The 26,029-nt window shown below is 50.0% G+C and overlaps 1 protein-coding gene across 2 annotated transcripts in view; it reads right to left on the bottom strand.

Annotated features, from left to right (window-relative positions):
* vaspb (vasodilator stimulated phosphoprotein b) overlaps positions 1-26,029 on the bottom strand; it is a 99,522-nt gene that overhangs the window by 22,641 nt on the left and 50,852 nt on the right. For both annotated transcript variants that reach the window (XM_070867742.1, XM_070867743.1), the window contains exons 2-6: positions 14,414-14,585; positions 13,396-13,576; positions 8,831-8,894; positions 7,189-7,307; positions 794-1,032 (exon numbers count right to left, since the gene is read on the bottom strand). In XM_070867742.1, the coding sequence (XP_070723843.1) occupies positions 794-1,032; positions 7,189-7,307; positions 8,831-8,894; positions 13,396-13,576; positions 14,414-14,585 (775 nt within the window). The remainder of the gene's footprint in view (positions 1-793; positions 1,033-7,188; positions 7,308-8,830; positions 8,895-13,395; positions 13,577-14,413; positions 14,586-26,029) is intronic.

Genomic DNA, 26,029 nt, shown 5'->3' with positions numbered 1-26,029 from the left:
GCCTTGTAGACCATAAGCTTGTTGCCAGATTTCACGTCCTGGTCTTCAAACACTCTTCCTTAGGTGACCGAAGGCTGCGCTGGCGCACTGGAGGCGGTGTTGGACCTCGTCTTTTCCTACAGTACAACGGTGACTACACTTCAAAAGTACTTCATTGGCTGTAGAGCACTTTGGGACGTCCTGAGATAGTGAAAAGCGCTTTCGAACTGCAAATCTTTCTTTATTCAACCAGACCCATGCCCCTTCGTCCTTTGTAACGACCTCTCACCCCCACCCACCCATTGTAAAGACCCCCTCCCACTGTAATGAAGACTACCCACTCCGCCCACTGTAATGAAGACCCCGCCCCCTCTGCCCACTGCGAAGACCCCGCCCCCTCTGCCCACTGCGAAGACCCCGCCCCCTCTGAAGACCCCGCCCCCTCCGCCCGCCCACTGTAAAGACCACCACCTCCGCCCGCTGTAAAGACCCCGCCCCCTCCGCCCGCCCACTGTAAAGACCCCGCCCCCTCCGCCCGCCCACTGTAAAGACCCCGCCCCCTCCGCCCGCCCACTGTAAAGACCCCCACTCCGCCCGCCCCCCGTAAAGACCCCCACTCCGCCCGCCCCCCGTAAAGACCCCCACTCCGCCCGCCCACTGTAAAGACCCCCACCCCCTCCGCCCGCCCACTGTAAAGACCCCCACCCCCCCCGCCCCCTGTAAAGACCCCGCCTCCTGTAATGAAGACCCCACGCCCCCCCGCCCATTGTCAAGACCCCACCCCCTCCGCCCACCTGTAATGAAGACCACCCACCTTTGCCACTTTCTTCAGCTTGGCAGCCTGCAGTGCTGCTGCGAGCCCCCCGCCACCACCACCACCGCCGCCACTCGAGCTGCCCGAGCTGGAAGAGGGAGGGGGAGGGGGCGGGGGAGGAGGAGGGGGAGGGGGAGGGGCTCCACCCCCTGAAGGGGGAGGTGGGGGTCCGGGAGCCGGGGGCGGTCCGGGTGGTGGCGGGGGTCCTGGTGGAGGTGGGGCAGCCGGAGGCACAGTCGCTAAAAAAAAAAGACGGCTGTTAGAACTGGAAAAAAAATCAGTCGGCTTACAACAACAACTCGTATTTATATAGCGCCTTTAACGTAGTGAAACTTCCCAAGGTGCTTCAAAGGAGCATTATGGAAAAATTTGACACCGAGCCGCATAAATAGAAGTTAGCGCAGGTGACCAAAAGTTTGGTCAAAGAGGTGGGTTTTCAGGAGCATCGTGAATGAGGAGAGAGAGGTGTAGAGAGGTGGAGAGGTTTAGGGAGGGAGTTCCAGAGCTTGGGGCCCAGGCAACAGAAGGCACGGCCACCGATGGTGGAGCGATTATAATCAGGGATGCTCAAGAGGGCAGAATTGGAGAAGTACAGACATCTCGGTGGTGGGGGGGGGTTGTGGGGCTGGAGGAGATTACAGAGATAGGGAGCGGCGAGACCACGGAGGGATTTGAAAACAATTTTGAAATACTAACCACTTACAGCATGGGGGTTGGTCATTCGGCCCATCGTGCTGGCCTTTAAGATTATAAATCGGAGTGACTCCTGCTGACACTACACAGAAGCATTCTGCACACAAGTCAGGTCCCAAATTTAAAAAAAAAAGTGACATTCACAGCACACGGAGGTCTGCGTAAATGCCAACTCGAGCGTTTTATCCCCTCTTGTTGGAAATAATATTATAAAGAAATGCGAATAAAATTTTAAAAGGCGCATCATTTTCCCCGTTTACGATTGGATTCAGAAACACGCAACGAACGGGGTAATGTTCGCCGATAATATTCTGTATCTATTGGTTTACAGAATGTGTTAACAAAAACTGAGGGGTACAGAATAAAAGTTGTGTGAATATCTGTACCAGTCACTTTCCGATACGCGAGTGTGGATTTTAACCTGTATCTGCCAGTCAGTCAGTCTCAGTTACCATATGTGATTGTGATTCAATCTCAATCTGTCATTCACTGTGCCCGAGTATATGTATCATTCTGTGTCTCTCTGTCCCTGACAGTGTGTGGGGGTGTGGGGTCTATTCTGTGTCCCTGGCACTGTTTTCTGCCCCACTGCCTTTTTGAATTAGAGAAGGTTCCACATCGAGAATCGCCGAGATTGCTCAGCCCAAATCTCCAGGCTCAACTTTATCTCGAGTTTTATATGTTTTTCTTTTTAAAAAAAAAAAATGATCTTTCCCATCATCTAAGCAGGGCGCGTGCTCAATCCTGCCGTTAAACCCGTAAAGTCTTCCCGCCCCGACATGGGAGTGCATGTCCACAGATCCCTGAAGATAGCAGGCCAGGTGGATAAGGTGGTTAAGGCGGCATACGGAATGCTTGCCTTTATTAGCCGAGGCACAGAATACAAGAGCGGGGAGAGGGTACAGAGGAGATTTATGAGGATGTTGCCGGGAGTGGAGAATCTTAGCTATGAGGACAAATTGGGATAGGCTGGGTTTGTTTTCCTTGGAACAGAGGAGGCTGAGGGAAGACCTCATTGAGGTGTATAAAATTATGAGGGGCCTGGATATAGTGGATAGGAATGGCCTATTTCCCTTCGTAGAGGGGTCAACAACCAGGGGGCATAAATTTAAAGTAATTGGTAGAAGGTTTAGAGGATATTTGAGGAGAAATTTCTTCACGCAGAGGGTTGTGGGGGTGTGGAACTCACTGCCGAAGAAGCAGAAATCCTCAAAGCATTTAAAAAGTACTTGGATGTGTACTTGAAGTGCCGTAACCTACAGGGCTACGGACCGGGAGCTGGAAAGTGGGATTAGACCGGATAGCCTCTTGTTGGCTGGCGCGGACACGATGGGCCAAATGGCCTCCTTCCGTGCTGTAAACTTCTGAGATATATTGACATCGATCGTGGTCATTAGCGTTTTACACCCATTAGGATTTTGTGAACCGTTACTGACCTTTGCTGAACCTTTGGGGACTGTGGCCACATTGGAGAAGCAGGGCTGTGAATTATTCTAATGACCGGCAAAACAAACACAATTTCCATTCTATCAAAATGACTGCTGACTACAGAGTCCGGCAAGGGACAACCAACAAACCATTGGAACTGCGCACATGCATTCCCTATATGTCATTGGCAGCAGTTGCGTCCTTAGTTAAGACGTAGTATTTACAGCACAGAAACAGGCCATTCGGCCCAACTGCTTCTTGCCGGTGTTTATGCTCAGCACCAGCCTCCCCCTACCCTCTTCATTTCGCCCCACCAACATAACCTTCTATTTCTTTCCCCCTTGTGTGTTTATCTAGCTTCTCCTTAAATGCAGCTACGCCAAGCGCCTCAACCACTCCGTGGCAGTGAGTTCCACATTCTCACCACTCTTTCTCAGCATGTGGGCGTCGCTGGCAAGGCCGGCATTTATCGCCCATCCCTAATTGCCCCTTGAAAAGGTGGTGGTGAGCCGCCGCCTCCTTGAACCGCTGCAGTCCCGTGTGGTGAAGGTGCTCCCACAGTGCTGTAAGTGAGGGAGTCGCAGGAATTTGACCCAGCGACGATGAATCAATGGTGGGATGTGCCCAAGTCAGGATGGTGTGAGACTTGAAGGGGAATATGGAGGTGGTGGTGTTCCCATGCGCCTGCTGCCCTTCTAGGGGGTAGAGGCCGTGGGTTTGGGAGGTGCTGCCGAAGAAGCCTTGGCGAGTTGCTGCAGTGCGTCTTGTAGACGGTGCACACTGCAGCCACTTAGGGTCCACTTCCCCGCTCGTTTCCCATAGCCTTGCAAAGGTTTCTTTGTGAAGTATTAAATGTAATTCTCTTTTGAAATTTCTGTGTTTAAACACAGAATAGCTTGCAGGACAATGCTGTGTGCAAAGTGCCCATAACATTAAAAAAAACACAGTCCCAAGTCCTTTGCAGACACAGGGGGATGACTGAAAGCTTGGTTAGAAAGACTGAATTTTGAGAAGGTTTTTTTTTTAAAAAGAGAGAGAGAGAGAGAGAGAGAGAGAGAGAGAAAGAAAGAAAGAAAGAAAGGAGAGAGAGAAAGAAAGAAAGGAGAGAGAGAGAGAGAAAGAAAGGAGAGAGAGAGAGAGAGAGAGAGAGAGAGAGAGAAAGAAAGAGAAAAAGAGAGAGAAAGAAAGAGAGAAAAAGAAAGAAAAAGAAAGAAAGAAAGAAAGGAAGGGAGAGAGAGAGAGAGAGAGAGAGAGAGAGAGAGAGAGAAAGAGAGAAAAAGGAGAGAGAGAGAGAGAGAGAGAGAGAGAGACAGAAGGAGTTAACGAGGTTTGGGCCTTGTTCAGTAAGAAGCGAGCAGATGTCTGGCAGCTTGAAATATCAAGGAATTAAATCCGCTCTCACCGACTTACGAGTTACCCAACTCTCCGAGACAGGGTTGTCACCGATCCAAGCAATCAGCTTGTCAGCACCATCAAGGGCTCGAATTAGAGAGCCACAGAAGTTCACGGCACAGAAGGATGCCATTCGGCCCATCATCGTGTCCGTGCCGGATGACAAAGAACCATCCAGCCGTATCTCACTTTCCAGCTCTTGGGCCGTAGCCCTGTAGGTTACCGCACTTCATAAGGGCATCACAAGAACATAGGAAATGGGAGCAGGAGTCGGCCATTCGGCCCCTCGAGCCTGCTCCACCATTCAATGAGATCATGGCTGATTGTCTACCTCAACTCCACCTTCCTGCACTATCCAATCTTCCCTTAATAATCCAAGTACTTTTAAATGTGGTGAGAGTTTCTGCCTCTACCACCCTTCCAGGCAGTGAGTTCCAGACCCCCACCAACCACTGGATGAAAAAAAAAAGATCTCAACTCCCCTCTAAACCTTCTACCAATTATTTTAAATCTATGCCCCCTGGTTCTTGACCTCTCCGCTAAGGGAAATAGGTCCTTCCTATCCACTCTATCCAGGCCCTTCATAATTTGAAACATCTTGACCTCGGTTCCAAGGAAACCAACTCTAACCTATCCAATCTTTCCTCATCGCTAAAGTTCTCCAGGCTATGGGTTGAAATCTCACTTTGTGACTTCAGCTTATACTTTAGATTGCCACTTTCACGATCCCAGTTTAAGATGGCACTTCTGTCCCCCACTGTGCACTCCCCCCCCCCACCACCCCCTGCTCCGTCTCTAAGTGTATACGGTCTGCCCCCTATAACGTCTCACTTTTCCCGACGACACCTCAGCAAGCCCTTCGCAGCACCCACTGAGGTTCTGCCAGTCGGTAAAAGGCCCACGGACCAGGGAGTGCGGGATAGCAACAAGAAGCATTGCATCAATCATTGTCTGTACTCATTGGAGTTTAGAAGAATGAGAGGTGATCTTATTGAAACATAAGATACTGCTTGGGGCTGGACAGGGTGGATGCAGAGAGGATGTTTCCCCTCGTGGGGGAATCTAGAACTAGGGGGCATAGTTTCAGAATAAGGGGTCGCCCATTTAAAACAGAGATGAGAAGGAATTTCTTCTCTCAGAGGGTCGTGAATCTGTGGAATTCTCTGCCCCAGAGAGCTGTGGAAACTGGGTCATTGAATATATTCAAGGTGGAAACACAGATTTTTGAACGATAAGGGAGTCAAGGGTTATGGGGAGCGGGCAGGGAAGGGGAGCTGAGGCCAAGATCAGATCAGCCATGATCTTATAAGAACATAAGAAATAGGAGCAGGAGTAGGCCAAACGGCCCCTCGAGCCTGCTCCGCCATTTAATAAGATCATGGCTGATCTGATCATGGACTCAGCTCCACTTCCCCGCCCACTCCCCATAACCCCTTATCGTTTAAGAAACTGTCTATTTCTGTCTTAATTTATTCAATGTCCCAGCTTCTACAGCTCTCTGAGGCAGTGAATTCCACAGATTTACAACCCTCAGAGAAGAAATTTCTCCTCATCTCAGTTTTAAATGGGCGGCCCCTTATTCTAAGATCATGCCCCCTAGTTCTAGTCTTCCCCATCAGTGGAAACATCCTCTCTGCATCCACCTTGTCGAGCCCCCTCATAATCTTATACATTTCAATAAGATCATCTCTCATTCTTCTGAACTCCAATGAGTAGAGGCCCAACTTACTCACCCTTTCCTCATAAGTCAACCCCCTCATCCCCAGAATCAACTGAGTGAACCTTCTCTGAACTGCCGCCACAGCAAATATATCCTTTCGTAAATATGGAAACCAAAACTGCACGCAGTATTCCAGGTGTGGCCTCATCAATACCTTATATAGCTGTAGTAAGACTTCCCTGCTTTTATACTCCACCCCCTTTGCAATAAAGGCTAAGATACCATTGGCCTTCCTGATCACTTGCTGTACCTGCATACTATCCTTTTTTGTTTCATGCACAAGTACCCCCAGGTCCCATGTACTGCAGCACTTTGCAATCTTTCTCCATTTAAATAATAACTTGCTCTTTAATTTTTTTTTCTGCCAAAGTGCATGACCTCACACTTTCCAACATTATACTCCATCTGCCAAATTTTTGCCCACTCACTTAGCCTGTCTATGTCCTTTTGCAGATTTTTTGTGTCCTCCTCACACATTGCTTTTCCTCCCATCTTTGTATCGTCAGCAAACTTGGCTACGTTCTTCCAAGTCGTTAATATAGATTGTAAATAGTTGGGTCCCAGCGCTGATCCCTGCGGCATCCCACTAGTTACTGGTTTCCAACCAGAGAATAAACCGTTTATCCCGACTCTCTGTTCTATGTTAGTTAGCCAATCCTCTACCCACACTAATATATTACCCCCAACCCCGTGAACGTTTATCTTGTGCAGCAACCTTTTATGTGGCACCTTGTCAAATGCCTTCTGGAAGTCCAAATACACCACATCCACTCGTTCCCCTTTATCCACCCTGTTTGTTACATCCTCAAAGAATTCCAGCAAATTTGTCAAACATGACTTCCCCTTCATAAATCCATGCTGACTCTGCCTGACCGAACTTTGCTTTTCCAAATGTCCTGCTACTGCTTCTTTAATAATGGCCTCCAACATTTTCCCAACCACAGTTGTTAGGCTAACTGGTCTATAAGTTTCCTGCTTTTTGTCTGCCTCCTTTTTTTAAATATTGAATGGTGGAGCAGGCTCGAGGGGCCGAATAAGCCTACCTATTTCTTATGTTCCTTTTACTGCGCGAAGATTCAATGCGGGTTTCACCCAGAACGGAAACGGCCCACGTGGAACGAAACCATGGGTCATGCAGCAGTGTTCGAAGCCTCCATCGTACCTGCACTCCGCCTTTCCAATTGCTCCCGCTCCTGCTGTTCCCGCTCCTGTTGCTCCCGCCTTTGCTGCTGTTCCAGCCTCTGCTGCTGTTCCAGCCGCTGCTGCTGCTCCAACTGCTGCCTGAAGGTCAGAGACGCAAGACGTCAAGAACAGCGATGCGCTGATCTTTTATCCCCTCCCCCAGCATTGATGTGGGACGTTGGAGGTCGGACTACCCAACAGTCAAATACGTCTCGATCCCGTTACCCCCCCTTTTAGGCATCCCTCAGGTTCAGGTTGCAGGTTCAAGACAGCTCTCCTCCCTGCCCCATAATCCCCCCACCCCAGTGACAGCCTCAGTGTTACTCCTCTCCCCCCCCCCCCCCCTCCTCCCCACCATAACCCACACCCAGCGACAACTCTGGGGTCACCCCCACCTCCCCCCCCGCGATAGCTGCAGTGCAACTCCGCACCCCCCACTCCGCCAGCCCCGGCGTCATTCCCACCCCCCCAAGTAATGACCGCAACATTGGAAAACCAATTCCCTGCCAGAATGGTGCGTTGTGTAGTAAAGGGGCAACAGAGGAGTGGGAATGGGAACGGGAACGGGGTCGGTGGGGGGTGGTGAAGGTTACAGCAACATAACTCAATACTCACAGGACGCTCCGAGGGACCTCCTTCACCTCTGGGAAAGAAATGCCCGATATCACAAACCCACACATGATGATCTGTCAGGTTAACTCTGCTGGACACACGGCAATGGCTCAGTGCACTTTGCCGAGAGGAATTGTAACAGGCTGTGCTTTTAACAGCACCGAAGCTCTCGAGGAGGAGGAGGAGGAGGAGGAGGTTGGATTTGGCTCTGTAGCCAGGGTCCACAGACTAGGGCATTAATAGGATCACACACTAAGCAGCCACTCGGCACAGACCGGGCGGTTTATCAGTCGGAGGATTTGTCCAAGTCTCGGAGGCTTTGCTCACGGAAGCCAGCATTCCAATCGCACAGTGGCAGGATTAACCCCGGATTGACGGTGCGGGTTTGCCGAGAAAAGCCTAGACGTCACCGCGTCCCCTCGGTGGGTTAATCCTCTGCTGCAGCGGCAGTGGGCACAGTACGGATCCCGGGCCGGATCCGGTCCAACCAGCTCATTCTACCCGGCCCGGCCGGACGGGACAGAAATAGAACGCGATCCGGAGCTCCAGCTGCACATTTCGTCTCCCGAGTCACAGTCACGGCTGCCGATCTCGATGAATCTTTCACCGAAGAGCTGCGTTCTCTCCCGGAACCCGAGAGTATGGCAACAGGGGCGGAGTGGGGTTCCCATCGCCTTCCCAGACACGGGAGTGGATCCCAGAGCACAAGGACTCCAGGCCATGGCACGAGGGACCCTCGAATTCTTTTGTGCGGCCGCTACACATTCGCTGTGCGGTAATCTCTTCCAGCAGCAGGAGCTGGTGAGCGGCCAGCGTGTGAGCCTCACCACAGAGAGAACATTGGGGTGCTTGTGGCGGTCAACTGCTCATCAATTCTGAAGTGGCCCCTCCAGACCAAATAAATCGCCCGCCCCCTGCTCTACTGGGTGTGGGTTACCTCGGGGATCGGCTGAATGCTGATGGTGAACGAGGCCGGTCTGATCCGGCCCCCGTTCCACAAGTGGACTCACCTCCTCTGCTGCTCCAGCTCTTCCGGGGTTGGTCCATTATTCACTGCTCGAGGGGCTGCGGGTCCTGCAGTGAAAGGAAAGAAGCCGAAGGGTTAATGGTTTCACTTCCTAATTTGCCATGGTAGTTAACAACTTCAACTTATATACATTTAAAAAAAAAATTCATTCCCTGGATGTGGCCGTCGCTGGCAAGGCCGGCATTTATTGCCCGTCCCTAATTGCCCCTTTGAGAAGGTGGTGGTGAGCCGCCTTCTTGAACCGCTGCAGTCCGTGTGGTGAAGGTGCTCCCACAGTGCTGTTAGGGAGGGAGTTCCAGGATTTTGACCCAGCGAAGATGAAGGAACGGCCGATATATTCCCAAGTCGGGATGGTGTGTGACTGGGAGGGGAACGTGGAGGTGGTGGTGTTCCCATGTGCCTGCTGCCCTTGTCCTTCTAGGGGGTAGAGGTCGCGGGTTTGGGAGGTGATGCTGAAGAATTTGCGCCTTTTATGTAGTAAAACACCCCGAGGGGCCTCACAGGAGCGATCAAACAAAATTTGACACTTTGCTACACAAGGAAATATTCGGGCAGATGACCAAAAGCTTGGACAGAGGTAGGTTTTAAGCAACGCCTTAAATGAAGCAGAGAGTCGGAGAGATTTAGGGAGAGAATTCCAGAGCTTAGGGTCCCAGCAGCTGAAGGCACGGCCACCAATGCGGGGGGGGGGGGGGGGCGATGGAAATCAAGGATGTGCAAGAGGCCAGAATTGGAGGAATGCAGAGATCTCGGAGGGTTGTAGGGCTGGAGGAGGTTACAGAGGTAGGGAAAGGGGCGAGGCCATGAAGGGATTTGAACACAAGGATGAGAATCTTAAATGCCCACGTGACAACGATTCCAAGAGATTTGAAACTGCGAGTCTTCCTGATTAGTTTTCCCAAGTGTGAATTCCCAAACTGCAGAACTCCCAGGTTTCCCCTAGAGGGCACCATTCACCACATGCAGGGGAACATTCCCTCTGTGGGACACGATGACCTTTCAGCTCCCAATGAAGCTCCGGCTGTGCTGGCAATATCCCTTTCCGTGGGGGGACTGAACGGCCAAAGAGGAGCAGACGGGAAAAAACTCACGCACACAGGAGCAAAACCGCTGGCTGGGGGGGGGGGGGGGGGGGGCTGGGGGGGCGAGGCGGTGGAAAGAGCACGCTCAAAAGGTTCAGGCTCTTCCAAGGCGTGGGTCGCATTCTCGCCTCCGAGTCAGAAAGTCGTGGGTTCAAGTCCCGCTCCGGGGACTTGAGCACAAAATTCCGGCTGATGCTCCCAGGGCAGCGCCGAGGGAGCGGCTCACTGCCGGAGGGGCCGTCTTTCGGATGAGATGTTAAACCGAGGCCCCGTCTACCCTCTCAGGTGGACGTAAAGGATTCCATGGCCACTATTTCGCAGAAGAGCAGGGGCGTTCTCCCCGGTGTCCTGGGGCCAATATTTATCCCTCAAATCAACATAACAAAAAAAGAGATTATCTGGTCATTATCACATTGCTGTGCGCAAATTGGCTGCCGCGTTTTCCACGTTACAACAGTGACTACACTCCAAAAAAAAAAGTGTTTCATTGGCTGTAAAGCACTTTCGGACGTCCCAAGGTTGTGAAAGGCGCTATATAAATGCAAGTCTTTCCTTTTTCCTCAAACGCTCGAGCAGTTTGCTCCAGAACGCTGGGAGAGACTGTAAATTGGGGAGGTTTTCACGGGGGCTTTAACGTTGCAGATTTCAAGCGCTCTCCCTTTCAGCACGAAAAGGTGCGTTGCTGACATGGTCCTGCGCAACATGGAACAAGGGCTCGCTTGAAAATAAAACTAGTCAACCGGTTATGGTTTCTCTTGCAAAACCTCAAATTCTAATTCAGAATGCTGAAAGGATACAACATTTAAAATAAAAACAGACACACGGGGAGGAAGTCCTACATCCATAGTTTGAAACAAAGTAGACACTGTCTGCTTCAAAAATTGCTTTGGGACGTCCGGATGTCACGAGAGGCGCTGCAGAACAACGTGCATTTATATAGTGCCTTAACCGTAATAAAATGACCCAAGTCATTAACAAAATTTGACACCGAGCCACATAATATTAGGACAGAGAACAAAAGTTTGGTCAAAGATGTAGGATTTAAGGAGCGTCGTAAAAAGGATGAATGAGAGTCGGAGGTTTAGGCTGGGAGTTCCAGAGCTTGGGGCCCAGGCAGCTGAAGGCACAGCCACCAATGGTGTGGCAATTATAATCAGGGAAGCACCATAGGGCAGAATTAAATGAGCGCAGATATCTAGGACGGTTATGGGACTAGGAGGGGATTACAGAGATAGGGAAGGGCGAGGGTCAGGGGAGGATGTGAAAACAAGGAGGAGAATTTTAAAGTGCAAGTCCCGCTTTTCGCTTTCCAGTCGGTGAATACTGAGCCACACGCACACGAAAGTCATACTTCTCAACCTTCGCCAAAGGGTGGGAGGGGATGTTACAACAGGACTTCGAACCTTTGGGTAGGGGAAGGAGGTTGGGGGGGCTTGGGGGGGGGGGGGGGGGGGGAGGGGGAGGAACGGGGGACGGGAATAATAAATCACCGATCAGGACGATTCCTGCTCCTGATCACCATCCGGTGACTCCTGTTACCAAGTGTGCCGTTGTCGGGCGAGGACTCGATTGGACTGGACTGTGATGCCTCCCATAGTCAAAGAGACTGTTGACACGGGCTAGGGTTACACACGATGAATGGTTATTGGCGAGGCTGGCAGAGAGTGGAACTGCAGACAACCAGAGTCAGGAAAATTCCTCATCGTTGGGAAAAAAAAAATACACCAATTTTCCTCCCCCAATCGAGATCCCTCCCCTCGGTTCTCCACCCCTCCAGGCTAGTGACATCACCACTGGCAGCTCACCTCATTGTGGTGAGGAACCGTAGGAGGCCATTCAGCCCCTCGAGCATGTTCCACAATGCAATTAGATCACGGCTGATCTGTATCTTAACTCCCATCTACCTGCCTTGGTTTGGTAACCCTCGGGGCTTGACAGGGTAGATGCAGGGAGGATGTTCCCCCCTGGCTGGGGAGTCCAGAACCAGGGGTCACAGTCTCAGAATAAAGGGGTCAGCCATTTAGGACTGAGATGAGGAGAAATGGGTTTTAAATCGGTTTTCTGGCCTCTCCCAGGAGATCACACAGCTCCGGTTGGGGTGGAGAGTAGAATGTTGCGGTGCAGGGGGTGTTGCAGTTGTGCGGGGCGGACTGGGTGCTCTTTACCTTTCCGCCATTGTTCATAGGTTTATATGTAACCTTCAGGGCTGCTGACCGAGGGCTGCGCGGCTCTTTGTCGGCCGGCGCGGACACGATGGGCCGAGATGGCCTTCTTCTGCGTTGTAAATTTCTATGTTTCTAAATGTCTTCACTCAGAGGGTGGTGAATCTTTGGAATTCTCTACCCCAGAGGGCTGTGGAGGCTCAGTCTTTGAATCTGTTCAAGGCTGAGATCGACAGATTTTTGGATATTAAGGGAATCACGGGATATAGGGATCAGGCGGGAAAGTGGAGTTGAGGTCAAAGATCAGCCGTGATCTTAGTGAATGGCGGAGCAGGCTCGAGAGGCCGAATGGCTCCTAATTCTCATGTACTTAATACCTTTTGCCCAACAAAAATCTATCATTCTCAGTTGTGACATTTTCAAGTGACACTCCCAGCTTATGCAGCTTTTTGGGGGCAAGGGCGCGGAGAATTTCAGATTTAATGGTGATAGAATACGGCCAGGGTGATCTCCTCGACTAGTTTCGATCGCCTGGATGGGTCGGAGAGGAATTTGCTCAGATTTTTTTTCTCTCTAAATTGACCTGGGTTTTTAAAATCTGGTTTTTGCCTCTCCCAGGGCCGAGATGGCCTCCTTCTGCGCTGTAAATTTCTATGTCCATTACCCTTTGTGCTTCCTGACATCACCCCTGAACGGCCTGGCTCTAATTTTAAGGCTAGGCCCGTTTGTTCTGAACTCCCCCACCAGAGGGAATAATTTCAGTCTCTCATCATGTTAAACACCTCAATCAGATCATCCTTTAATCTTCTGTACTCGAGGGAATGCAAACCGAGTGAAGAAGCTGGCGTTTCTTTTAAAAAAAACTACAATCCAAATTGCTTCATGCTTGTTGGATCTTGCTGTGCACAAAATGGCTGCTGCATTTACCCACTGATAAGTGCACTCCAAAACACGATTCCTGGTATTACATGCGGAGATGTATATTTTTTTTTGAGAGATGGCCCTAAATTTCTTCCGATCGACTACTGATTTGTCTCGGACTGATTTCCCTCCACCTTGGCCCAGCTAGATCCTCTGTATTGGAGTCGACACAGAGCAAAAATTACTGCCGCAACTCCGAGGTGGGGTCTGCCCGTATGATTGTGGATTGCAAGTGCACTTTAACATTAAAAGGGCAATGCACGCTCGACACTCTGCCCCGCCCCGGTTGACACAGGAGTGTGAGCTCCCTCCTCACACCCCCGCCTCTCTACCCTACCCACCCCCCCCACACCACCCCACACACTTAGTATGGTCGCACATACCCACACTCGCCGTGCCATCGAGTACCTCGAGGGCGTGCTGCATCCCGTTGGCAAATAGCATGGCATCCTCCTTGCTCCCGAAGTTCAGCCCCCAGACCTGCCGCATGTCACGCCATTGGTGGAAGCTCGGAGTGGCCTGGTTGTACTTGAGGCCTTTGACGATCGGGCAGTTTATCACAACCTAAGAAAACAGAACAGGAAGGGCCAGGGTTAACTTGGTGGGGCCCACATGTCACAGCTAATTTAAAAGGAGCATGCACCACCGACATGCCCCCGTACAAAGGCCGCGCGGCTCAAAGTCATGACCCACTTTAAGAACCGCAAACAGCAAAGATTGTGAACCATTTCATCGAATGATGCAGCACACAGAGGCCATTCAGCCCATCATGCCTGTGCCAGCTCTTTGAAAGAGCGATCCGATTTGCCCCACTCCAACCCCAATTATGGGCGGCAATTAATGACCTTATCAAAAATCAGAAGGCTCATTGATGTTTCTTCAACCATCCCTGACCAGAGCACCATGCGCTGGCCCCAGATGACCGCTTGCAAGGACAGCGACACACAGAATGGATTCCTTACAGAGGAGCCCACAGTACAACCTGAAGGAGCAAACCTTCCTCGCAAACAGCGGGCAACCACCAACCGCCTCAGAACCGGTCACGGTCGATGCTGCCACCTTCTCCAAAGGTGGAAGATTAAAGCCTCCCCATCATGCGACTGTGGAGCTCCTAATCAGACCCTGGAGCACATCTTTGAGCACTGCCCTCAGAGGGAATTCACAGGTAGCCTACAATATATCCCCGCCGTTACACCGGGAGCTTTGGCCTGGATATCGGACAGATATTGACATTTAATTTGCTACTACCATATGAAAGAATACCACCACTTTGGCCCAGCCCAGCTGACTGGCCTTGCTCATTCCCAGCTGACTGCTTTGGCCCACGCCCAGCTGACTGGCCTCACCCATTACCTCCTGACCACTCTGGCCCACGCCCAGCTGACTGGCCTCACCCATTACCTGCTGGTCCTGCTGGATCTTGCGGCCGACCACGCGGAAGGAGTTGTTGCTGGAGTTGTGGTAGATGTGGACGCGGCTGAAGACTTGTGCCCCAGTGCCCGCCGGGACCCATTTCTTGTTGCCGTCATCGTAGATCATCACCGTGGCTCGAGCTTGGCAGATGCTCGTCTCACTGAAACAAAGGGAAATATCCATTAGCAGGGGGCCTCGGAAAGCAGAAGGATTCCACATTCCCAAAACCATCAGATCTCCCATGGTTTTTAAATCTGGTTAATAGCCTCTCCCAAGTTTCGGGTGGGGTGGGCTAAGTGTATTGTGAAGCATCATTGTGGTGGGGGGGGGGGGGGGGCAGGCTAGATGGACCACAGGGTCTTTTCCTGTCATAAGAACATAAGAATTAGGAACAGGAGTAGGCCATCTAGCCCCTCGAGCCTGCTCCGCCATTCAACAAGATCATGGCTGATCTGGCCGTGGACTCAGCTCCACTTACCCGCCCGCTCCCCGTAACCCTTAATTCCCTTATTGGTTAAAAATCTATCTATCTGTGATTTGAATACATTCAATGAGCTAGCCTCAACTGCTTCCTTGGGCAGAGAATTCCACAGATTCACAACCCTCTTGGAGAAGGAATTCCTTCTCAACTCAGTTTTAAATTGGCTCCCCCGTATTTTGAGGCTGTGCCCCCTAGTTCTAGTCTCCCCGGCCAGTGGAAACAACCTCTGTGCCTCTATCTTGTCTATCCCTTTCATTATATTAAATGTTTCTATACGATCACCCCTCATCCTTCTGAATTCCAACGAGTAAAGACCCAGTCTACTCAATCTATCATCATAAGGTAACCCCCTCATCTCCGGAATCAGCCTAGTGAATCGTCTCTGTACCCCCTCCAAAGCTAGTATATCCTTCCTTAAGGTGACCAAAACTGCATGCAGTACTCCAGGTGCGGCCTCACCAATACCCTGTACAGTTGCAGCAGGACCTCCCTGCTTTTGTACTCCATCCCTCTTGTAATGAAGGCCAACATTCCATTCACCTTCCTGATTACCTGCTGCACCTGCAAACTAACTTTTTGGGAGTAGTGGTTATCACGTTTGTCTCACACACAAAAGGTCCCGAGTTCGAGCCTGGGTGGAAACATCATTTTCTCTAAAAGAGTTTCATGCACAAGGACCCCCAGGTCCCTCTGCACCACAGCATGTTGTAATTTCTCCCCATTCAAATAATATTCCCTTTTACTGTTTTTTTTTCCCAAGGTGGATGACCTCACATTTTCCGACATTGTATTCCATCTGCCAAACCTTAGCCCATTCGCTTAACCTATCCAAATCTCTTTGCAGCCTCTCTGTGTCCTCTGCACAACCTGCTTTCCCACTAATCTTTGTTTCATCTGCAAATTGTGTTACACTACACTCTGTCCCCTCTTCGAGGTCATCTATGTATATTGTAAACAGTTGTGGTCCCAGCACCGATCCTTGTGGCACACCACTAACCACCGATTTCCAACCCGAAAAGGACCCATTTATCCCGACTCTGCTTTCTGTCCATCATTGTTTGTGTGCAAGTCAGCAGACGTGCTGTCTTATGGCAATGTGTCATTAGAACACCATCCCTGGAGTTCCTCCCCAAGTCGGAGAGAAAGAGGAGAGCGCCGGGGGCGGGCGAGAGAGGGAGAGGGGAGGAGAGAGAATGAGGGAAGAGAAGGAGGGCACGCAAGAGAGAGTGCAGCACCTTATCGACTTCAGGACATCCCTAAGCGCTTTACAGCTAATGAAGTACTTTTTTTTGGAATACACTCACTGTTATAATGTGGGAAATGTGGCAGCCAACTTGCGCACAGCAAGCTCCCACAAACAGCAATGTGATAATGACCAGATAATTGACAGGGGTTGCGCTGGATGAGGAATAAATATTGGCCAGGGATCACCCAGAGCTCAACGATAGATCCCAATCCCTCACATCCTGCGCAAACTCCCCCTCCACCCCCCCCCCCCCGCTCTCCCCGCAAATGAAACTTGCTCCCGCTGTGCTGCATGGGGATTAGAGACTTTGGAGCTCTGCAATATTCTGAAGTTCCAGCTTACTGTGGAATCCTATTTGCCTCATTTATAATGGCAGGATTTAGATTCCACAGTGCACAGAAAGAATGACGCAGGCTGGAATCTCACAGCATTTTATCGCTCCTCTCATATAAACATCTCAAACCACTTCACATCAATCAAAAGAAGACGGACTTGCATTTATATAGCGCCTTCCATGACCTCACAAACGTTTAAGTGTAGTCACTGTTGTAATACAGGAGACACGCCAGCCAATTTGCACACAGCAAGCTCCCACAAACAGCAATGTGAGAATGACCCAGTTCATTTTTTTTTTGGCGGTGTTGGCTGAGGGAAGAATGCTGGCTAGGATGCCAGGCGAATTCCCCTACTCTTCTTTAGCCGTGGCTCAGTGGGCAGCACTCGCGCCTCAGAGTCAGAAGGCTATGGGTTCAAGTCCCACTCGAGACTTGTGCACAAAATCCAGGCTGACACTCCAGCGCAGTGCTGAGGGAGCGCCGCGCTGTCAGAGGTGCCGTCTTTCGGATGAGACGTTAAACCGAGGTCCCGTCTGCCCCCTCAGGTGGATATAAAAGATCCCATGGCACTACTTCGAAGAAGAACAGGGCAGTTAACCCCCGGCATCCAGACCAACATTACTAAAAACATTATCACATTGCTGTTTGTGGGAGCTTGCTGTGCGCAAATTGGCTGCCACGTTTCCCACATTATAACAGTGTGTCTACACTTCAAAAAAAAAGTACTTCATTGGCTGTAAAGCGCTTTGGGACGTCATGAAAGGCACCAAACTGGTAGCAATACGGTGGAGGAGGAGTTCCTGGAGTGTATAAGGGATGGTTTTCTAGACCAATATGTTGAGGAACCAACTAGAGAGCTGGCCATCCTAGACTGGGTGTTGTGTAATGAGAAGGGATTAATTAGCAATCTTGTTGTGTGAGGCCCCTTGGGGAAGAGTGACCATAAGATGGTCGAATTCTTCATTAAGATGGAGAGTGACACAGTTAATTCAGAGACTAGGGTCCTGACCTTAAAGGTAACTTCGATGGTTTGAGACATGAATTGGCTAGGATAGACTGGCGAATGATACTTAAAGGGTTGACGGTGGATAGGCAATGGCAGACACTTAAGGATCACATGGATGAACTTCAACAATTGTACACCCCTGTCTGGCGTAAAAATAAAACGGGGAAGGTGGTGCAACCGTGGCCAACAAGGGAAATTAGGGATAATGTTAAATCCAAGAGGCATATAAATTGGCCAGAAAAAGCAGCAAACCTGAGGACTGGGAGAAATTTAGAATTCAGTAGAGGAGGACAAAGGGTTTAATTAGGAGGGGGAAATAGAGTATGAGAGGAAGCTTGCAGGGAACATAAAAACTGACTGCAAAAGCTTCTATAGATATGTGAAGAGAAAAAGATTAGTGAAGACAAATGTAGGTCCCTTGCAGTCAGATTCAGGTGAATTTATAATGGGGAACAAAGAAATGGGAGACCAATTGAACAAATACTTTGGTTCTGTCTTCACTAAGGAAGACACAAATAACCTTCTGGAAATACTAGGGGACTGAGGGTCTATCAAGGAGGAACTGAAGGAAATCCTTATTAGTCAGGAAATTGTGTTAGGGAAATTGATGGGATTGAAGGCCGATAAATCCCCAGGGCCTGATAAGTCTGCATCCCAGAGTACTTAAGGAAGTGGCCCTAGAAATAGTGGATGCATTGGTGGTCATTTTCCAACATTCTATAGACTCTGGATCAGTTCCTATGGATTGGAGGGTAGCTAATGTAATTTAAAAAAAGGAGGGAGAGAGAAAACAAGGAATTATAGACCGGTTAGCCTGACATCGGGAGTGGGGAAAATGTTGGAATCAATTATTAAAGATGTAACAGCAGCACATTTGGAAAGCAGTGACAGGATCGGTCCAAGTCAGCATGGATTTATGAAAGGGAAATCATGCTTGCAAATCTTCTAGAATTTTTTGAGGATGTAACTAGTAGAGTGGACAAGGGAGAACCAGTGGATGTGGTGTATTTGGGGACTTTCAAAAGGCTTTTAACAAGGTCCCACACAAAAGATTAGTGTGCAAAATTAAAGCACATGGTTTTGGGGGTAATGTATTAACATGGATGGAGAATTGGTTGGCAGACAGGAACCAAAGAGTAGGAATAAACGGGTCCTTTTCAGAATGGCAGGCAGTGACGAGTGGGGTACCGCAAAGTTCAGTGCTGGGACCCCAGCTGTTTACAATAGACATTAATGATTTAGACGAAGGAATTGAATGTAATATCTCTAAGTTTGCAGATGACACTAAGCTGGGTGGCGGTGTGAGCTGTGAGGGGGACGCTAAGAGGCTGCAGGGTGACTTGACAAGTTAGGTGAGTGGGCAATTGCATGGCAGATGCAGTATAATATGGATATATGTGAGGTTATCCACTTTGGTGGCAAAAACAGGAAGGCTGAATATTATCTGAATGGTGACAGATTAGGAAAAGGGGAGGTGCAACGAGACCTGGGTGTCATGGTACATCAGTCATTGAAGGTTGGCATGCAGGTACAGCAGGCGATGAAGGCGGCAAACGGCATGTTGGCCTTCATAGTGAGAGAATTTGAGTGTAGGAGCAGGGAGGTCTTACTGCAGTTGTACAGGGCCTTGGTGAGGCCACACCTGGAATATTGTGTTCAGTTTTAGTCTCGTAATCTGAGGAAGAACATTCTTGCTATTGAGGGAGTGCAGCGAAGATTCACCAGACTGATTCCTGGGATGGCAGGACTGACATATGAAGAAAGACTGGATTGACTAGGCTTATATTCACTGGAATTTAGATGAGAGGGGATCTCATAGAAACATATAAAATTCTGACGGGACTGGACAGGTTAGATGCAGGAAGAATGTTCCCGATGTTGGGGGAAGTCCAGAACCAGGGGACACAGTCTAAGGATAAGGGGTAAGCCATTTAGGACTGGGATGAGGAGAAACTTCTTCATTCAGAGAATTGTGAACCTGTGGAATTCACTACCACAGAAAGTTGTTGAGGCCAGTTTGTTAGATATATTCAAGAGGGAGTTAGATATGGCCCTTACGGCTAAAGGGATCAGGGGGTATGGAGAGAAAGCAGGAATGGGGTACTGAAGTTGCATGATCAGCCATGATCATATTGAATGGTGGTGCAGGCTCGAAGGGCCGAATGGCCTACTCCTGCACCTACTTTCTATGCTTCTATACAAATGCAAGTCTTTCTTTTTTTCTTCAAATAGTTACCTAAACAGACAGAGTGGCAGTTTGATGCCTCGCCCCGAGGGACAGTGCAGCACTCCCTCAGCACTGCAGCGAAGTGTCGGCCTAGAACGTGCACTCAGACATCTGGTGTGGTATGCACACCCACAACTGTCCGAGTCAGGAGACAGCGCTGCCAACGGAGCCAAGCACACAAGATGGAAGGACTTGCGCATGTACAACAACTACAGAAATCCAACAGGGAATTCAGAAGAAACTGCTTTACCCAGAGAGTGGCGAGAATGTGGAACGCGCTGCCACAGGGAGTGGTTGAGGCGAATTGTAGCGAGGCATTTAAGGGGAGGCTGGACAAGTATATGAGGGAGAAGGGAATCGAGGGTTATGCTGATATCGAGTTGGATGGGGAATGACGGGAGGAGGCTCAAGTGGGGCATAAACGCCGGCATGGGCTGGTTAGGCCGAATGGTCTGTTTCTGTGGCGTACATCCTCTGTAAAAAAAAAAAAGTGCAGGCGATACCCAGCAGGTCATTCAGCTTCTGAAATGATGTCGATATGGGGCGTTCCTCGCAACCCACTGTACACAATGCACTTGTTTGAAAGTCCCGATGTGGGACTTTATTTTCTGGCTTCTGGGAGGTGGTGAGCTGGTCCGGGTCTGGGGGACGGGGTCAGATGAGCTGGACCCAAGGGACGAGCGGGAGGCCGGGGGGGGGGGGGGGGGGGGGAAAGAGAAGCCACTGGGTCAGTACTGGCCAGTTGACCGCTCAGCTCAGCCACAGTGCGGAGATGGTGAGCAGTCCCTCCCGAGAGGGCTCCGTTGAGAGATGCTTCCTGCTGTGACCTGCTGCCTTCTTTTGATAAATAACCCACGAGTCGGGATGCTGTGGGGGGGGGGGGGGGGGGAAAGCACTATCGCCTCACACATGACTGTGGCTTCACAAATTCTGAGCTTGCAGGAAGAGAGATGACCATCAGTGGCTCAGAAACTAGCATGTCATCACTGGATAGACATGCCTTAAATTAGAGGCAATTAGTTAAGAAATTGCATTTCCATAAAAAGAGCAGAAAGGACAATTACTACCCTTTTTGGAAATAGCATTAAAGGGTCTGGCCTCTCCAGATTATCTCTTCAGTAGCAGCAGTGCACTGGAGGAAGGAAAAGTTCAGCACAGGAAAGAGGAGGCCGCCAACAGGACAGTCCATAATACCAAGAAACGGTCCCCGAACGACAAGAAGCTCGACCTAACCCAGCACCATTCCCAACCATGGCACCTACATTACCCGGTGCGGAACTGAGTCAATACAAACCAGGTCCCATCTCCAGTCTCCACCGAGTCCCGCTCACCCATCACCCCCTGTGCTCGCTGACCTACATTGGCTCCCGGCTGAGCAACGCCTAGATTTCAAAATTCTCATCTTTATTTGCAAATCCCTCCATGACCTCACCCCTCCCTATCTCTGTAATCTCCTCCAGCCCCACAACCCATGAGATGTCTCCGCTCCTCTAATTCTGCCCTCTTGAGCATCCCTGATTATAATCGCTCAATCATTGGTGGCCGTGCCTCCTGTTGCCTGGGCCCTAAGCTCTGGAACTCCCTCCCTAAACCTCTCTACGTCTCTCTCCTTCAAGACACTCCTTAAAATCTACTGCTTTGACCAAGCTTTTGGTCACCTGCCCTAATTTCTACTTAAGTGGCTCGGTTTCAAATTTTTAATCTCATAATACTCCTGTGAAGCGCCTTGGGTCGTGCTGTACCTGCCCTGGGAGTGTTTGATGGGACAGTGTAGAGGGAGCTTTACTCTGTATCTAACCCCGTGCTGTACCTGCCCTGGGAATGTTTGATGGGACAGTGTAGAGGGAGCTTTACTCTGCATCTAACCCCGTGCTGTACCTGCCCTTGTAGGGAAGTGGAAGAGAAGATTGGGACATACACACCATTTTTCAAACTACTTTTCAGTTCAAACAGATTACACACGTTTATCTTGTGTACTGGGGGGAGGTACAAGCTCGAGAGGGAGAGGGAGAAGGAGAGGGAGTTCAGAGACTGGCCCCAGTGCTGACGGGTCAGTTGCACTGGAATGGGAAGAATGTTTGTTGGGTAAATTGGTGTAATGAGGAACTTCCAGCTAAACCACAAGCTTGGGTCCCAGCTTAGCAACGGGCGGTTACCAGGAAAAGGAAGTTCGTCAGCACTATTCAACCAGTATTGCACACTGACTTTTAGTACACTTGGTGAAAATAAACAGAGGGCACGAGAGACAGGGTTCATAATAGGAGTCGTCGGCCATTCGGCCCCTCGAGCCTGCTCCGCCATTCAATAAAATCATTGGCCGATCTGACCTTGGCCTCAACTCTACTTCCCTGCCCGCTCCCCATAACCCTCGACTCCCTTATCGTTCAAAAATCTTGTCTACCTCCACCTTAAATATATTCAATGACCCAGCCTCCACAGCTCTCTGGGGCAGAGAATTCCAGAGATTCACAACCCTCAGAGAGAAGAAATTCCTCCTCATCTCAGTTCTAAATGGGCGACCCCTTATTCTGAAACTGTGCCCCCTAGTTCTAGATTCCCCCACGAGAGGAAACATCCTCTCTGTATTAACTTTGTCGAGCCCCTCAGTATATGTTTCAATAAGATCACCTCTTATTCTTTTAAACGCCAATGAGTCTAGGCCCAACCTTTCTTGATAAGACAACCCCTTTATCTCAGGAATCAACCACATGATACGGTCTCCGAACTGCCTCCAATGCAAGTATGTCGCTCCTTATACATGGGAGACCAAAACTGTACGCAGTACTCCAGGTGTGGTCTCACCAATGCCCTGTACTGTTGTAACAGGACTTCCCTACTTTTATACTCCATAAAAGTTCATTCGGTAACCTATAAATCAACTAACACAAAAAAGGTTCCACTAAACTGAAGGCTTCTCTTCATTGGTGAGCCGCTTTGAGCACACTATTCGACCATGGGTGGCGTCACAGCCAACTCTGATTCCACCCTGACCGGCCAATGTTCACTGTAAGCTGCACAGCCACACAGCGCTCCAGGGGTCCCATGCAGCTGGCTCTTCAATAGAAAAATCGGTCTGGCCCGAAAATTTTTTTTACAGGGGACATTGGTGGGAACCCTTTCCTTATTTACATGGTGGGCCGCCCCAACCGGAGAGAGACCACCACCACAGGTCAGGGCTACAAATAGAGCTGGAGTGCCGGGCCCTGGAACATGGTGGACGAAGGTGGGGCTAATGAGGGTACGGGGCCCGGAAGAGCCGAGGGCCCAGGGGCAGCACGGGCCAGCCCACACTGCGATGTGTGTGCACTAGGTCCGTGCAGCAGAGCAGGTCTCCAGTCGTCCTGGTTAACTCTTGCCAGTGGGGATAAGGGCCTAGCTCTATCAAGCCCGCGTGATGGCTGGTGAGCAACAGCCACCCCACGTTAAAAAAATCCACCCACAGGCATCTTCCACCCCCTTAATTGGAGTTCAGGACTGGAACATCGGGTCCTTCACTGAAACATCTGTGAACTCTTGTGGAAGCAAGTCATCCTCGTTCGAGGGAGCGCCTATGATGATAATCTAGAGCCCAGGGACTCCAGAGGGAGGGATATTTCAGCTTTCAAAGCCAGGCTTTTGCATCAGCTGTGTCTCAGTGGGCAGCACAGTTGACCTCCGAGCCAGAAGGTTGTGGGTTCAAGTCCCACTGCAGAGCACAAAAATCCAGGCCAACGCTCCCAATGCAGTGCTGAGGGAGGGCCGTACTATCGGAGGTGACGTTAAACCGAGGCCCCGTCTGCCCTCAGATTGACGTAAAAGATCCCCGAAATAAGGGGCGGCTTTAGTGCGCCTGATTAATCCACCCAAGCACCCTGCTGTTTTTAAAAAACGGATTTGCTGGTTTGGTGTGCTGCACTTTACAATTAGAGAGGAAGGGAAATTGAAGATGTTGAAACATGTAGATTTTGAAACATCTTTGACATAAAAAAGCCCAGTCACTGTTCTTCATAGAATGATGCAGCACAGGAGGTCGTTCAGCCCATTGTGCTTGTGCCAGCTCTTTAAAAGAGCTATCCAATTAGTCCCAGTCTCTTGCTCTTTCCCCCATAGCCCTGCAAATTCCTCCTTTTCAAGTCTTTATCCAATTCAAAAGGGAATTGGATAAGCACCTGGAAGAAAAGAAAATTGCAGCGCTATAGGGAATGGGATGAGCTGAAGTGGTCTTGCAGAGAGCTGACACAGGCCCGACGGGCCGAATGGCAACCTCCCGGGCTGTGAATGTTCTATGATTCTAATTTCCTTTCTAAAAAGTTACTGAATCAATCTGCTTCCACCGCCCTTTTCAATCAGCACGTTCCAGGTTGCAACAACACGCATCTTGGAAGTGCTGATCGAGTGTGTGCTGCCCGCTGGGATTCTGGGCACGCTTCCCCACCCCACAACATGCGAGTGCACGCCAGCATTGCCCTCGCATTCATCCCTCGGGCCGTTTCCGCAGAGTTAGCAAGTTCCTTTCAGCTCGCCATCACAGTGCTGACGTTTCGAGTGACCAGCCACCAATCGCCCGGAAACTTGGCACTCGCCGAATGCAGGACAGGTCTCAGCACGCCCGGCAGAGAGGCATTGCCTCTCGGGCGGGATAAAGTGTGCTGGGCTCCGATTAACCCAGTGTGTATACACACACACACACTCCAATTAATCCACACTGTATCTAACCCCCTGTACCTGCCCTGGGAGTGTTTGATGGGACAGTGTAGAGGGAGCTTTACTCTGTATCTAACCTCGTGCTGTACCTGCTGGCCTACTTTATTGTACCCCAATTGCTCATTATTGGACCAGTTTTAAAATTGAACATTCTTTCCTTAATTATATATAAATACAGATTATAACCAAGTAGAAAAAGTTACATGCAGCAATTTGGGAAGCAGAGCCAAGTTGGTTGAAGCAGAGGGGTTTAGTGCAGTACACACCCATTCGCTCTGATTTACCCATAGTGTACACACACACACCTGCTCTGCTTAACCCAGTGTACACACACACACTTCCGCTCCGATTAACCCAGTGTACACACACACCCGCTCCGATTTACCCAGTGTACACACACACACCCGCTCCGATTAACCCAGTGTACACACACACACCTCCGCTCCGATTAACCCAGTGTACGCACACACCCGCTCCGACTTACCCAGTGTACACACACACACCCGCTCCGATTAACCCAGTGTACACACACACACCCCCGCTCCGATTAACCCAGTGTACACACATACATTTACAAACTCCCACCATATATTTGAATGGGCCGCAATGCCCCCACTGTAGAACAGCCTGGTGGCACGCACCAAGGTTCCTGACTATTAATGGAGCACTAGGTGAGACAGACGTGCCTAAGCAACTGCATCAAGAGAAGAGAGAAGATTGGCAAGGGGAAAAGTAACTTATATCTGGCTACTGTCAGATCCGCAGGTATAACAGAAGCTCTAGAGTCACAAACATTAACAAGGGTTCACACCATGCATGCACATTGAGGTTACTGATTTCAGTAAACACTCCCAGGGCAGGTACAACACGGGGTTAGATACAGAGTAAAGCTCCCTCTACACTGTCCCATCAAACACTCCCAGGGCAGGTACAGCACGGGGTTAGATACAGAGTAAAGCTCCCTCTACACTGTCCCATCAAACACTCCCAGGGCAGGTACACGGGGTTAGATACAGAGTAAAGCTCCCTCTACACTGTCCCATCAAACACTCCCAGGGCAGGTACAGCACGGGGTTAGATACAGAGTAAAGCTCCTTCTCGACAACAATGTGCCCCAGTCCGAGAACAGCATTTCCTCACTGACATGTTCTCATTTCCCCACCCCCTCCACGTGACCTTATTGACATTATAAACGAGAAACCGGGTTTAAAAATAAAACTCTTCTGGCCCACTTGTACTCAGATACAGACCAAGATCGATTACCCAAACACATTGCACATAGGACCACAACTACCGAAGGAGAATTCACTCCACCAGCCTGGACTGGATTGGAACAAGTCCCAAAGATGAGACATTCATAGAATCATAGAATGCTTACAGGGCATAAGGCCATTCGGCCCATCGAGCCCATGCTGACTCTCAGCTAGTCCCACGCCTCTGCCCTTTCCCTGCAAATTTTTTTTTTCCTTCAGATACTTGAAAGATAAAATTGAGTCTGCCTCCACCGCCCTCTCAGGCAGCACATTCCAGATCCCAACCACTCGCTGCGTAAAAACGTTTTTTTTTTACTTCGCCTTTGGTTCTTCTGCCAATCGCCTTAAATCTGTGTCCTCTGGTCCTCGACCC

Source organism: Pristiophorus japonicus, chromosome 26 (genome assembly GCF_044704955.1).
Source record: "Pristiophorus japonicus isolate sPriJap1 chromosome 26, sPriJap1.hap1, whole genome shotgun sequence".
Lineage (NCBI taxonomy): Eukaryota > Metazoa > Chordata > Chondrichthyes > Pristiophoridae > Pristiophorus > Pristiophorus japonicus.
This window is presented reverse-complemented; position numbering and strand designations above follow the sequence as displayed.